General features: G+C 37.9%; 1 protein-coding gene across 1 annotated transcript in view; it reads left to right on the top strand.

Moving 5' to 3' along the window:
• Window positions 1–466: 466 nt before the first annotated feature.
• CA13 (carbonic anhydrase 13) overlaps window positions 467–16,080 on the top strand; it is a gene marked incomplete at both ends in the record, with an annotated part of 29,932 nt that continues 14,318 nt past the window's right edge. The window contains 2 exons of the mRNA XM_082601270.1: window positions 467–503; window positions 4,843–5,040. Of these exons, the coding sequence (XP_082457396.1) occupies window positions 467–503; window positions 4,843–5,040 (235 nt within the window). The remainder of the gene's footprint in view (window positions 504–4,842; window positions 5,041–16,080) is intronic.

Genomic DNA, 16,080 nt, shown 5'->3' with positions numbered 1-16,080 from the left:
GCCTGGGTGGCTCATTGATTCCCTGGAGGGCCCGCTGGGCAACACTTGCCTCTCTAGGAGGACCGCTTCTCAGAAGGCAAGAAAGCCCCTCTGAAGCCCTTCTCTCTTTCTTTCCCTCCTCCCTCTCCATCTCCCCGCCTTCCTATCAAGCACTATCTCTTTCCCGAGTTCAAACAGTGAGAGGACCCGCACCGCAGGACTCAGCCGGGCTCCGAGCGCCCACCCCCCTACCCCCAGCCCCTTCGCCCTCCCTCGAGGGCGCCTACTCTGCCCGCCATTGCCCCCTGGCGGTAGAGGAAGAGAGCGCCCTGGCTCCGGGGTTCAAGGTCTCTCCCGGTCTCCCGCGGCCCCCGCCCTAAGTTGGGCCCCCGCCAGCCCCACGCAAGCTCGCTCGCTCGCCCGGCCCGCTCCCTCCTTCTGCTAGCTGCCCCGCCACTACTTCTTCTGCCTGCCACCCCGAGGGACCATGGCGAGGTTCAGCTGGGGATACGGCGAGCACAATGGTGAGCGCCTTCCGCGGATGGGAGGGGTGAGGGAGGGGGCTCTGAGCCGGGGGCGGCCGAGGGGGACCGCTCGCTTCCCGGGGTCCACCGACCGCACTCTGCCAATCGACACTTAGCGAGAAACTTTTCGGTTTGTCTTTTGAATGAGCAGCGCTCCCCGGAGCCAAACGCAGGAAGCGGAGGGAAGGCTTAGTCCTGCGCGGACAGGGAAAGCGTCTCGGAGGCTGTTGATAGTGGGGGTGAGTTGGCGTGCGTTAGCCCTGTCACAATACCTCAGACCCCGAAATCTTCAGATATGTCCCCTCGCTTTCATTTGAAAAGCCAAAAACTTTCTCTAGTAGTAACTACTTATCAATCAAAGGCACCGAGTTTAGAAACCTGAGGACATATTTCAATGAATTGAGGACAAGTTTGCTTTCAGTCTTCTAAGCTCATTATCTCTACGGGGAAACAAATCATGGAAAATATTTGAAAATATACTTAAGAAATTTTAATGACTTGAATTGCAACATTGAAGATGTACGCTGCCTTCTTGTCAACCAATGTACCGCAACTTCCTTAATAGCTGTTAACTATAAAATATTCCCACAGCAACTTGCAGTTGGTTGAATGGTACTGCTGGTTTTAGCAAGATTTTAGGTTCTTTCTTAGAAATGAAGTTATATTTTAAGCTACGTCTGCATGCTTTCTCCTTCTCCTACACATCCTTTCAGAGACTGAGGAATTAGCAAAGGATCATTGACATTATAACACGTTGGTAAAAATGTGTTTATTGATGGAACCAACAGGAATAATAAGATGTATACTTTTCTTCTTGTATATCCTAAGTTATCAAAAGTAAACCATTTTTCTTGTTTTTATATTAAACTGAACTGATGATTTTCAAACAACCATTACTTGAAATGTTTGCAAAGTGACACCACGAAAGCCTTACAGTGAATCACTGTCAAAATTAGGTCTGAGAATAATGATAGTAATAATAATAATACTTTCTTGGATGAACATGCATATTATTCAGCAGTACTGTATAGTTAATTTTATAGAAAGCTTACTTTCACAAAGAAACAGAAAAGTTTCATTTCTAATTGTAGCCTTTTTGAGGCTATGACTAACTTGCCAGTTAAAAAATGGCAGCAGGTGAAAGTTAGAGTTTTAATAATGAAAGGTATAATTTAGGTGGATTTCTCTTTGAGACTACAATTATAATCTTACATTTTGCTAATTTTCAATTTATGTTTGGGGAAAAAACCTTCAAAACAAATTTCTTTTAATTTCCCTCTCTGCTGGAATAATTTCTGTTATTGTTATTTAATAGTCACTGGGTGTTAACAGTGCCCTCACTATGATTAGGAAGGAGAAGCGTATTTTCAATCAATGAGTATTGATTACTCTTTAATATGCTCTAAAATATTGGCTCCAATGAAGTGCATCTGAAATTTTAAAAATCCACCTTAGAAATATGTGAGGGAGATTAAGAGGTACAAACTTCCAGTCACAAAATAAATGAATCACGAGGATGAAATGTACAGTGTGGGGAATGAAGTTATGTAAACTTTTTACCTAAAGTAAAAAGTTATGTAATGTCTTTGTATGGTGACAGACGGTAAGTAGACTTATCATGGTGATCATTTTGAAGTGTATAAAAATATTGAATCACTGTGTTGTGCACTAGGTACTAACATAGGTAAATTATGCTTCAAAAACAAACAAACGAACCTAGAGAAGAAGAGATCAGGTTTATGATTACCAGAGTGGGTGGGAAGGGGGAATTGGATGAAAGTGGTCAAAAGGTACACACTTCCAGTTATAAAATAAATAAGTACTAGGGATTTAATGCACAACATGCTACATATAATAAACACGGCTGTATGTTATATATAAAAGTTGTCAAGAGAGTAAATCCTAAGAGTTCTCATCCCAAGGAAAAAAATATTTTTTCTATTTCTTTAATTTTGTATCTATATGAGATGATTGATGTTCACTAAACTTATTGTGGTAATCATATCATGGGATATGTAAGTCACATCATTATGCTGTACACCTTAAACTTACATAGTGCTGTATGTCAATTAAATCTCAATAAAATTGGAGAAAACAGAAGAAAAAAATGAAAATTTGAAAACGTAAAAAAAAAATTCATCTTAGAAAAACCATTAACAAGGAGTGATTTTGTATTTTGGCTAAGAATTGTAGGACCATTCCCCGCTTTTAGATGCAATAGCTTTCTGAGGACCACACCTTTAAGTAGATCAACTTTGGCAAAATCCTATTGGAAATGTGCTGTATCCTGACTGGGCAAGTTTTGTTGCTTGCCAGTTTAGACTGGCAAGAGCAGTGAATGAGCAGACAAAAGGAAACTTTAGCTGGGAATAGTAGCAGTGATAAAATGGAACATCAAGAAGTGAGGCATTGGAAGTGGTTACCACCTTCACAAACAGCTTACAACTTCTTCCACAAACCTTTGACAATTTTATTAGTTTAGTTTAGGAAATGTGACAATCACTGAAAACTACTTATCTCTATGGATATTCAGAAAGTTCCTGAATCAATGGAAGAACTTCCGTATATCTCTATAACTATTTAAATGGGTTTAACGTTGCACGTAAAAGGCAAGGGAAATGAACCTACCATCACGGTTAATAGATAATATTGAGTAACGCAAAGTGCTATTATTTTTATTTTATTTTGGCTTGCCTCTGCTTTTAAAAATAGTTCTGGTTATAAAGGACTGGAAATAGGAGCATAAAGGAATTAAGAGGAGAAAGATGCTCTTTCCTGATTGGAAAAAAGTTAATATATTATGACATATGTGTTGCATACTTGAAATCCGATTCTCATTAGGTTAACTCATACTTGTGGGCAGTGAAATAGAACATTTTTTTCACATGAAAGAAGGACGAGATTGTATACAAAGAGAGTGTTAGAAAGGTAAATGAAAGTACTTAGTAAATAAGGAAATGCAATGCCTTTTCTGTAATAAGATGTAACGAAGGACTTTTGATGTTCAAGTTGCTTTCAAGTCCAAAATGTATGATTCGTAAGAGAACAATTTCTAAGTTATGTGTGTGGTTATGTATTCATGCTATGACTTTTTTGTACCTGTAAAGGAAATAATTTATGCTTTCTCTTTTGCAAAGAAGAAGAGTAATAAGGAGCATTAGATTTAGAGATTGAAGCTGTTGATAATTGTGATATATTTGCATTTCTTGAAATTTCATTCTAAACCTTATCTTTAAAAAATATTTGTTGTTGTTAGTAACAAATGCTTAATTAATTGTCATTCTGTGTCATTTTAGTTAGTACTTGACTTTTAGAGAAATCAAGTTAGTTGGTTAGTGAAGTAGGGAAAAGCTTAATCAGCAGCCATACTCTACAGACCTGGTGGAGGCGGTGTAAATTGCAGGCAGAGTAGAGGAGGAAATAAGAACCTCTAACCTGTAAAGTCCGTAGATTGGCTTGGAGCTTACTTGAAGCTGCAACCTTGCTGTTGATTTTGAGAGGCAGAACTTGAATGAGTCTCCCAGAGAAGTGAGATTAGACAAGGGAATTGTCAGTTTATTGCTTCACCTCAATTTATCAAACATGTGTTCGATTCGGGAACTTGATGTGGTTTTGACTTTGTGAATGAGGACCGGGATGACAATTGTACCTTGTATTGGAATTCAAATCTAATATTGGCAAAACAACCCTGGAAGGACCTTCCGAAATATAGAAAGAGAGAAATAAATTGTTGCCTGACTCTACTGCAGAAAACCAACAATATTACATTTCCTGACATGGTGCAGTCATTTTATATGTGAAAATTTTACATATTTCCTTAGTTTGCCTGTTGCACATTCACAGGAAATTGAGCTGAGGACTGGGTGACATGTGAAGATACAGTGAGTGATAGAAGTGGGGAGAGCATTTTAAAGAACTACACCCTTTTTTGCTACACAGCTTTCTCAGCTCCGTTAGTTCTTTCAGCCCATAAACCTGACCTGTGGAGCTATCACAGCTCATTCTTGGAGCTGAGACTGAATCTCATTGTTTTCAATGATGAATTGTACTCTTGTTTTTAGTTCAGTAGAAGGCATTTGTGAAGTACTTTATAAAACTTACATGCTCTTTTGTCTACAAGAGTGAGTTTAATTCTGAAGATGAATTAAGGCAAACCAGGAAGTTTCCATACCTATAATAAAAGCAGTTGGTCTTGTAAAACAAAGTGCTGAAGGTAAAGATCGTATTTTATTAATCTTTGTATTTTCTTCAATGTCAAGTACAGTGCATTGCACTCAACAAGTATTTGTTGAATGAAATAACTTATTCAGTCCTTTTCTTTTGGTCCTATATGTTAAAGGTCCTATTCATTGGAGTGAATTTTTCCCTATTGCTGATGGAAATCAACAATCTCCAATTGAGATTAAAACCAAAGAAGTGCAATATGATTCTTCCCTCCGACCTCTTAGTATCAAGTATGACACAGGCTCAGCTAAAATCATCAGTAATAGTGGCCATTCCTTCAATGTTGACTTTGATGACACAGAGGACAAATCAGGTTGGCTTTTCTTTTTTTTCTTGGTTGGGGTGAGGAGCTTGGTTGATTGGATGGCACATTCTTATCTTTCATATTTGAATTACCTATGCACTGTGTGTTCCTTATTAGTACTTTGCTAGAACTTATAGTAAAAGTTTTGTTTGATTAGTTCATGGAATAATGTCTTTCACATGGTGAATAAGTAATAGACCAACCCAAGAAAAAAAAACTAGTTTATATGTTAATTTAAAAACTGAGTGAAGTAGAAAAGAGCATTTCCTTTTAAAATGAACATTTAATCCTTATTCAAGTATACCTCCTGCCCAAAGAATAGATGATATCAAGTTTAAAAGTAAGATTAAAGAGAAGATCAGAGAGAATCATATTTTGGAACACTTTTTAAGGCTTCCGAAAAATTATTTTTATTTTAAGGTTAATATTAGGATAATGCTGTATTTACTCTATTAACGAAAAATAAATTTTAAAAATCCTTAATTGGAAGAAAGTCTTCACTTATTCATTAAGCTCAGATTTAGTTTAGTAATAATATCTTGTGTTTATGTAGTGCTATATTGTTAGCAAAAATTATAAGCCTATTACATTTCTTCCTCATATTTGTTAAATTCATAAAAGTGGTTCACTTTCATCAGAGCAACTTAAAAAATGCATAAGGAAAGATTAACACATGGTATTTTTCAACTTTTGGGTGGGTGGAGAAGTAACCTCACTTTTTACATATATTAAATTGTCTTTCCTTCAGGCCCTCAGTTTTATGAATCTGTATTAATAGATATGGTTGATGTGATGGTACATTATAAAAGTAGTCCGAGGTTTCTAAGTACAAAGTTTATACCACCCATAATGGTAGTTTGATACTGTTTATGATCTCTCAAAAAACTGAGGTTATCCATTCCTATTTTTAGAATAAGAAATGATTAGATTGTACTTCATCTAAAACTTTCTCATAAAAAACCTTAGTCATAAAAAATTCTTACTTTAATTTGCTCAGTGATGATCCTGGTCTTCTCTCTCTCTCTCTCCCTCTCTTTCCCTCTCTCTTCCTCTCATTTTCCCTCTACTTTGGGTTAATCAGTGGAAATAGTTTGTCTGTGTTTCCAGATCTGATGCTGCATCATGATTCTCATTCTTCTGTCTCAAGATAAATGAAGAGAATGTTTCATGGTGATTTGGGGGATTAAATTAATTAAAACATAGAAACCGCCATGGCTAAAATAAATTGTTGCTGGTTTTTCTTTTTCTTTGGTACAAACTATAAAAAACATAAAGATACTTCTGTAACAAGCCATTTTAACTTGAGTAAAACAGTCTCCATTTTATAAAGAAGCCATTCTTACCAAGGTTAACTCTCAGTCCCACCAGTCAAGAGACCACAGGCGTGAAACATTCCTCATGGTCCTGGCAGGGCTTCTTTGGCTGGGCAGCTGCACAACCAGTGGTTAACCTGTGGGGAGCCACTCTTCAGAATTTTAATAGTCCTTTAAAAAGCAACAGGTAGATGTGAAATTCACACAGGAAGAAATTCATTAGAGACAACTCCTATTGGCTGTAGCAGACAAGGGTGTTCTCCCCCTAGCTTCTGGTTTTTCAGAACACAGACAAGGTCCCCTCTCTCAGGGAATCACACCTGACTGGCCCCGTCACCCCTCCTGTGGCATCCCAGGCCTGTCCTCTTACAGAACTTCCCACATTGCATTGTGACTGCCAGTTGGTTCTTTCCACTCAGCTAAAGGCTCCCTGTAAGCAGCAGGGAGGCAAACAGAGGGTACTCAATAAACGTATGTTTCAGTTAAAAGCATTTTTTTGGTCTGATGTTTCTTGGAGGATATGAACAACACCATGGTATGGCATTAGGGTACAGAATGCATTAGTATATTTAGGTGAAGTCCCGATAGAATTACAAACCACCAGAAATCAATTAATATTTACCATTTGACACCTAAATAGTTTGAACATTGGTGGATTATTCATTGTTTGAACATTTAATTTTTAAAAGCTGTGGTACTAATTTTTTAAGTTTTAATAAATGAAATAGTTCCTGGCATATAGTAAATACTAAATAACTACTAATAACTAGTAATAAAAAATAATAAATAATAATGGTCTGTGTCCTTTCTGTGGATAAGATATGTTGTGCTGAAATTTTAAAAAGATGTCAAAAGGAAGGAAGCTTCTTTCTTGCTAAGAAAGGCCTACTAGGAATGCTAGTAATTTGATGGATTCAGTGACTGTTCTTTAATTTTCATCTCTAAAAATTGTCAATTTCTCAGTTATAATCCTGTTATCTAGTTCTAGGTAACTGCTTGAAGTTAACCAAATGTACAAGATCTTAAATTACATATTAAAAAAGAAAAAAAAAACAGCAAAAGATAGGGGGTAAGCATACCTTAGTTGTGTGATCCATGCCCCCCCACCCTGAGCCAAGATATACAGGAAACTAAATTGGCAATCTGTGACAATGATGTATTATAAAACTTTATTATAATTATGTTTCCTTCTGTAAGTTTCTTGAGGATAGGGATGGCCTTGTTCATTGTGTACTTAGTATTGAACACAGTTGCTGGCCCATTATAAGCTCTTAAGAATTGTTGAATGAATGAATGATCAGAGAGTAACTTGGTGTGCACATGCTCAGAACAAAGGAAGCCAGAAGCCAGACTAATGAAGACCATCCTGGCTCTGAAAAGAATTCAAGCCCCAGTAGCTAGGACCATTCCTATCTTCGTTCTTTCTTTCTCTCTCTCTCTCACTATAATCCTGGCAGATTTGTGCTCTTTGTTTCTTCTTTTCCTAGATTCCGAGCAAAATACAGACATGCTGTTCATTTAGTTTTACTTCAGAGAACTGTTTGCCATACAGTGATCAATCAATGACTTTTATTAGATTCACAAGTCCTAAGACTATGCTCTTTAGTGATGCCCAGGTCACTTCAGTAGCATCCTTACAAACTGAAGTTTGTGGGGGAGTGTTTCTACAGGTGAGGTCTCTTTCTTACTTTATGTTAGTAACATTTATTGATCTGGGCACTGTCCCAGGCATTGGGTATACAAGAGAATGAGATCAATTCTGCCTTAAAGGAGTTTGTATCCTAATGAGATAGACAATAAATGCGTGAACAGGCAAGTGTTTTGCTTTTTAAACGAATTTTTTCTGATTTTTGTTTTGCCAGCCTTGCTTATCATTTTAGGCAGCTGACTACAGTGTAGTTTCTGAAAATGAGTAGATTAAGCAAATTACTAACAATTAAAAAACAAAAAGTTAAGCACCCAACATAGGAGCACCACAATACATAAGGCAAATATTAACAGCCATAAAAGGGGAAATCGACAGTAACACATTTACAGTAGGGGACTTTAACACCCCACTTTCACCAATGGACAGATCATCCAAAATGAAAATAAATAAGGAAACACAAGCTTTAAAGGATACATTAAACAAGATGGACTTAATTGATATTTATAGGACATTCCATCCAAAAACAACAGAATACATATTTTTTTCTAAAGTGCTTATGGAACACTCTCCAGGATAGATCATATCTTGGGTCACAAATCAAGCCTTGGTAAATTTAAGAAAATTGAAATTGTATCAAGTATCTTTTCTGACCACAACGCTATGAGACTAGATATCAATTACAGGAAAAAAGCTGTAAAAAATACAAACACATGGAGGCTAAACAATACACTACTTAATAAGGAAGTGATCACTGAAGAAATCAAAGAGGAAATCAAAAAATACCTAGAAACAAATGACAATGGAGACACGACGACCAAAAACCTATGGGATGCAGCAAAAGCAGTTCTAAGAGGGAAGTTTATAGCAATACAATCCCACCTTAAGAAACAGGAAACATCTCGAATAAACAACCTGACTTTGCACCTAAAGCAATTAGAGAAAGAAGAACAAAAAAACTCCAAAGTTAGCAGAAGGAAAGAAATCATAAAAATCAGATCAGAAATAAATGAAAAAGAAATGAAGGAAATGATAGCAAAGATAAATAAAACTAAAAGTTGGTTCTTTGAGAAGATGAACAAAATTGATAAACCATTAGCCAGACTCATCAAGAAAAAAAGGGAGAAGACTCAAATCAATAGAATTAGAAATGAAAAAGGAGAAGTAACAACTGACACTGCAGAAATACAAAAGATCATGAGAGATTACTACAAGCAACTCTATGCCAATAAAATGGACAACCTGGAAGAAATGGACAAATTCTTAGAAATGCACAGCCTGCCAAGACTGAATCAGGAAGAAATAGAAAATATGAATAGACCAATCACAAGCACTGAAATTGAAACTGTGATTAAAAATCTTCCAACATGGGCTTCCCTGGTGGCGCAGTGGTTGAGAGTCTGCCTGCTAATGCAGGGGACACGGGTTTGAGCCCTGGTCTGGGAAGATCCCACATGCTGTGGAACAACTGGGCCTGTGAGCCATGGCTACTGAGCCTGCGCATCTGGAGCCTGTGCTCCAGCAACAAAAGAGGCCTCGATAGTGAGAGGCCCACGCACCGCGATGAAGAGTGACCCCCCGCTTGCCACAACTAGAGAAAGCCCTCGCACAGAAGTGAAGAACCAACATAGCCAAAAATAAATAAATAAACAAATGTGGGTTTAAAAAAAAAAAAAAACTGGAAATAATAACAGTCCTTAAAAAAAAAAAAAAAAAAATCTTCCAACAAACAAAAGCCCAGGACCAGATGGCTTCACAGGCGAATTCTATCAAACATTTAGAGAAGAGCTAACACCTATCCTTCTCAAACTCTTCCAAAATATAGCAGAGGGAGGAACACTCCCAAACTCATTCTACGAGGCTACCATCACCTTGATACCAAAACCAGACAAGGATGTCACAAAGAAAGAAAACTACAGGCCAATATCACTGATGAACATAGATGCAAAAATCCTCAACAAAATACTAGCAAACAGAATCCAACAGCACATTAAAAGGATCATACACCATGATCAAGTGGGGTTTATTCCAGGAATGCAAGGATTCTTCAACATACGCAAATCAATCAACGTGATACACCATATTAACAACTTGAAGGAGAAAAACCATATGATCATCTCAATAGATGCAGAAAAAGCTTTCAACAAAATTCAACACCGATTTATGATAAAAACCCTGCAGATAGTAGGCATAGAGGGAACTTTCTTCAACATAATAAAGGCCATATATGACAAACCAACAGCCAACATCGTCCTCAATGGTGAAAAACTGAAACCATTTCCAGTAAGATCAGGAACAAGACAAGGTTGTCCACTCTCACCACTCTTATTCAACCTAGTTTTGGAAGTTTTAGCCACAGCAGTCAGAGAAGAAAAGGAAATAAAAGGAATCCAAATCAGAAAAGAAGAAGTAAAGCTGTCACTGTTTGCAGATGACATGATACTATACATAGAGAATCCTAAAGATGCTACCAGAAAACTACTAGAGCTAATCAATGAATTTGGTAAAGTAGCAGGATACAAAATTAATGCAGAGAAATCTCTGGCATTCCTGTACACTAATGATGAAAAATCTGAAAGTGAAATCAAGAAAACACTCCCATTTACCATTGCAATGAAAATAATAAAATGCCTAGGAATAAACCTACCTAAGGAGACAAAAGACCTGTATGCAGAAAATTATAAGACACTAATGAAAGAAATTAAAGATGATACAAATAGATGGAGAGATATACCATGTTCCTGGATTGGAAGAATCAATATTGTGAAAATGACTCTATTACCCAAAGCAATCTACAGATTCAATGCAATCCCTATCAAACTACCACTGGCAGTTTTCACAGAACTAGAACAAAAAAATTCACAATTTGTATGGAAACACAAAAGACCCTGAGTAGCCAAAGCAACCTTGAGAATGAAAAACGGAGCTGGAGGAATCAGGCTCCCTGACATCAGACTCTACTACAAAGCTACAGTAATCAAGACAGTATGGTACTGGCACAAAAACAGAAAGATAGATCAATGGAACAGGATAGAAAGCCCAGAGATAAACCCACGCACATATGGTCACCTTATCTTTGATAAAGGAGGCAGGAATGTACAGTGGATAAAAGACAGCCTGTTCAATAAGTGGTGCTGGGAAAACTGGACAGGGACATGTAAAAGTATGAGATTAGATCACTCCCTAACACACCATACACAAAAATAAGCTCAAAATGGATTACACACCTAAATGTAAGGCCAGAAACTATCAAACTCCTAGAGGAAAACATAGGCAGAACACTCCATGACATAAATCACAGCAAGATCCTTTTGGACCCACCTCCTAGAGAAATGGAAATAAAAACAAAAATAAACAAATGGGACCTAAGGAAACTTCAAAGCTTTTGCACAACAAAGGAAACCATAAACAAGACCAAAAGACAACCATCAGAATGGGAGAAAATAGTTGCAAATGAAGCAACTGACAAAGGATTAATCTCCAAAATATATAAGCAGCTCATGCAGCTCAATAGCAAAAAAACAAACAACCCAATCCAAAAATGGGCAGAAGACCTAAATAGACATTTCTCCAAAGAAGATATACAGACTGCCAACAAACAGATGAAAGAACGCTCAACATATTTAATCGTTAGAGAAATGCAAATCAAAACTACAATGAGGGGCTCCCCTGGTGGCACAGTGGTTGAGAGTCCGCCTGCCGATGCAGGGGACACGGGTTCGTGCCCTGGTCTGGGAAAATCCCACATGCCGTGGAGCGGCTTGGCCTGTGGGCCATGGCCACTGAGCTTGCGCTTCTGGAGCCTGTGCTCCACAACGGAAGAGGCCACAACAGTGAGAGGCCCGCATACCGCAAAAAAAAAAAAAAAAAAAAAAAATCTAGAAACAATAAATGCTGGAGAGGGTGTGGAGAAAAGGGAACACTCTTGCACTGCTGGTGGGAATGTGAATTGGTACAGTCACTATGGAGAACAGTATGGAGGTTCCTTAAAATACTACAAATAGAACTACCATATGACCCAGCAATCCCACTACTGGGCATATACCCTGAAAAAACGTAATTCAAAAAGACTCATGTTCCAAAATGTATATTGCAGCTCTATTTACAATAGCCCGGAGATGGAAACAACCTAAGTGTCCATCATCTGATGAATGGATAAAGAAGATGTGGCACATATATACAATGGAATATTACTCAGCCATGAAAAGAAATGAAATTGAGCTATTTGTAATGAGGTGGATAGACCTAGAGTCTGTCATACAGAGTGAAGTAAGTCAGAAAGAGAAAGACAAATACCGTATGCTAACACATATATATGGAATTTAAGAAAAAATATGTCATGAAGAACCTAGGGGTAAAACAGGAATAAAGACACAGAGCTACTTGAGAATGGACTTGAGGATATGGGGAGGGGGAAGGGTAAGCTGTGACAAAGCGAGAGAGAGGCATGGACATATATACACTACCAAACGTAAGGTAGATAGCTAGTGGGAAGCAGCCTCATAGCACAGGGAGATCAGCTCGGTGCTGTGTTACCACCTGGAGGGGTGGGATAGGGAGGGTGGGAGGGAGATGCAAGAGGGAAGTGGTATGGGAACAGATGTATATGTATAACTGATTCACTTTGTTATAAAGCAGAGACTAATACACCATTGTGAAGCAATTATACTCCAATAAAGTTGTAAAAAAAAAAAGTTAAGTTCAATAGAGTAATGCATATGTTCCTAGTTGGTCTCTGCAGCATATAGCAAATGACAGATATCATTTTACTAAGTTATTAAAATTTTCTCAGACTTTAAAATTAACTCTGGTTTCTTGATCTCTGTAGATCTCTTATATGAAAGTTTTATTTGGAATAGACTTTTTAAAAAAATCTTAATGGAGGGATAAATGGAGTATTATATATATGTATATATATATATATATATATATATATATATATATATGCTAAGTGTGATTTTGGAGAAATAATTACTAGTTTTCAAACATAAGATGGAAATAATATATGTTTATTCATCTAGGTTGGAAAGTAAGATGAATAATTTGAGTCTTTAAAACACTAAATTGGGCTTCCCTGGTGGCACAGTGGTTGGGCATCCGCCTGCCGATGGAGGGGACACGGGTTCGTGCCCTGGTCCGGAAGGATCCCACATGCCACGGAGCGGCTGGGCCCATGAGCCATGGCCGCTGAGCCTGCGCGTCCGGAGCCTGTGCTCCGCAACAGGAGAGGCCATAGCAGTGAGAGGCCCGCATACCGCCAAAAAAAAAAATTAAAAAAAACAAAAACAAAAAACAACACTAAATCATCCTCATTAAATATTAATTTTTGTCACCATTATTCATTTTATATCATAGTTTAGCTGTTTAGTTGTTTTATTATAGACCATCTCAACGTTGGTGATTAACCTTCGTATTTTGACTCATTTTTTCCCCCTCTGTGTTTCTTTGGTAGAGCACTGCTCCAAGAGAATGGTCTTCATGATTAGACATTTGCTGATCATAGTCCCAGGTTGGATATTTTAGTTAAAACACTCAAAGTCCAGATATGTAAAGAGTAAGGCAATCTCTGTTGCTTAACTAAGCAGAGCTGTGCTAATCTGGCTTTAAACCCTGGATTCAGAGCAGGCTTTCCAGAGATCAACCAGTACTCTTGGATGTTTCCCTAATAATGTGTGTGTCTTTTGGTATCACTTTCTTTCTCCTGAGCCAGCTTGTTTGCATCTTCTCCCAAAGTCAATTCCACATCCATCACTCAAGCTCTCTAAGCTGCTTTTTATCTGTGAAGGAATGACTTCATAGTTCAGCTCAGGTCTTATTATGCAATAGCAAGGGAAAAAGAGACAATAGAGCTGTTGATTTCTTTTTGTTTGGAATGCCACTGCATCCATGCTCTATGGAGTCAGGGAAATGATCCTTTTAAATTAATTTATCTGTGAATCATCTTTGAAACTGTTTGTTTAAATACAAATCAAATATTTTATTCATTCCTTCATCAAATATTTATTGTGCATCTCCTCTGTGATGGTTACTGTGCTAGGTGATGGGATGGGTACAACAGAGACCCGAGCAGATGATCTCTGCCCTCGTGAACATTGTTCCGTGGGAGAAGAAACAGTACAATTTTCTGTTTGTGACAGAGTAACAGAAGAGCGAGCCCTAGAGTCTGGTGTAAGTGGTTCTCCCTTCTCTTTTATTTTTCACAGGGCTCTGAACATAGCTATCTTTATTTATTGTAAAGAAATCTGGATGCAAATGAATCTAAAGTAAGCCCCAAACATTCAACCTTACAAAAGATTTTATTACATACGCTCCCATTTTTTTTTTTCCCCTTAGGCAGTTTCGGGAATTGTAGAAGTTACAGAACATCCAGTCCAATCTCCTAATTAAACAAACAATCACAAATATAGACAAGAAAGCTGAAGCCCATTGAGGCTTAAATGAGTTTTGAAAGGTGGCATAGTTTAGTAGCCAAGCTGGGACTATTCCCACGTCTGCTGATTCCAACTACTATAACAACTCTTAATTACTGATGTTCAACTTCAGCCGAGTCAAACCAAGTAAGGGAGAAATGAGTTCAGTTGGTCTGGTCAATACAGATGGCAGTCTGGATCATTCTTTCTCCTACAGTATAGCTCAAAGAGGAGTGTGCCTTAGGCAAATGTATTATCTTGTCCTTTTGTTGTTGTTGTTGTTTGTAGAAAACTGCATGTGATACCTCTTAACATCTTTTGCTTCTTATATAAGGTGCATAATTCTTGACAAATTTTGAGATATATATATATATATATATATATATATATATATATATATCTTCTGAAGAGGGGGGTAATTTAAATCAAACTATTGTTTAAGGCTGCACCATACCAATCCAACACTTAATCCTGTTGGAATGTCTATGAGACATTAGCAGTGCTTTTGATGTAATCAGCACGCGATGCTCCCATATCTTCACATATCCTTTAAAACATGCTCAATAAAGATTAATTGGGAGGAGACAGCTTAGGACTATGTTTTCTACTAAAAAGCTTTTCTGTATACTTAAGATATGATTCTATTGCCACGGTTTTAGAGATCATATGTGTTGAGGCAAAGTACTAAAATATACTCTGCCAAAGTGACAAAGATATGACGGATTATTTCAAAAGAGTTAATTTTGTCCTGTATTTCATGTTTCCCCAAGAAGATAGAATTTCAAGTATAAAAGACATGCTTACTTTGCCAGTTTTTGTAGTAATCATAACAGCAATAAAATAGTAATAATAGCTACCGTGTCCAGCATGCTGACTTTCTGCCAGGCAGTGATAAGTGCTTTGTGTTCAATTTTTCTTCTGTTTTCACAACAGCATCAGGAGGAGGTAACATTATTCTCTGGAGGTTATAGACAGGAGAGCTAAGGTTTCAAAGTTAAAGGATTTGTGCAAGATGACACAGTTAATAAATAGAGCGTGAGCCCCTGGACTCCTAACGCTGAAACCTGTTCTCTGACCGTATTGCTAGGCTGCTCTACCGTGTTCAAGATGGAGCTCTTAGCACATCACATTTTTTTTTTTTTTTTTTTTGTGGTACGCGGGCCTCTCACTGTTGCGGCCTCTCCCGTTGCAGAGCACAGGCTCCGGACGCGCAGGCTCAGCGGCCATGACTCACAGGCCCAGCCGCCCCACGGCATGTGGGATCTTCCCGGACCGGGGCACGAACCCGTGTCCCCTGCATCGGCAGGCGGACTCTCAACCACTGCGCCACCAGGGAAGCCCAGCACATTACATTTTTATATAGAGAGGCTGATATCGTCCGTTAAACAGAGCAATTCTTTACCTCTACAAACTCCCAGTTTCTGCTACTTTTAACCAGTACGTCTGTTTTGATTTACAAGATATTCCTTAAAAATCTGTATTGTGGACTCTTTAACCTTTTAAAATGTTTATTTTTACTCTTCATATATTTAAAAGTTATATTCCTATCAGCCATCTGAATGACATTTATAGAAAATTCCTTGGAGGACATGTAGATGTTGAGTGATCCAGGGAGATGCTGTGGGTTGTGACAGGATGTGTAATTTTTTTTTTCTTGCTGACAATTTAAAATGTATTGGTG

Source organism: Mesoplodon mirus (genome assembly GCF_964341445.2).
Source record: "Mesoplodon mirus genome assembly, chromosome: 16".
Classification (NCBI taxonomy): Eukaryota; Metazoa; Chordata; class Mammalia; order Artiodactyla; family Ziphiidae; genus Mesoplodon; species Mesoplodon mirus.
Note: the sequence above shows the minus strand (reverse complement) of the source record. Positions and strands in the feature narration are given on the sequence as shown.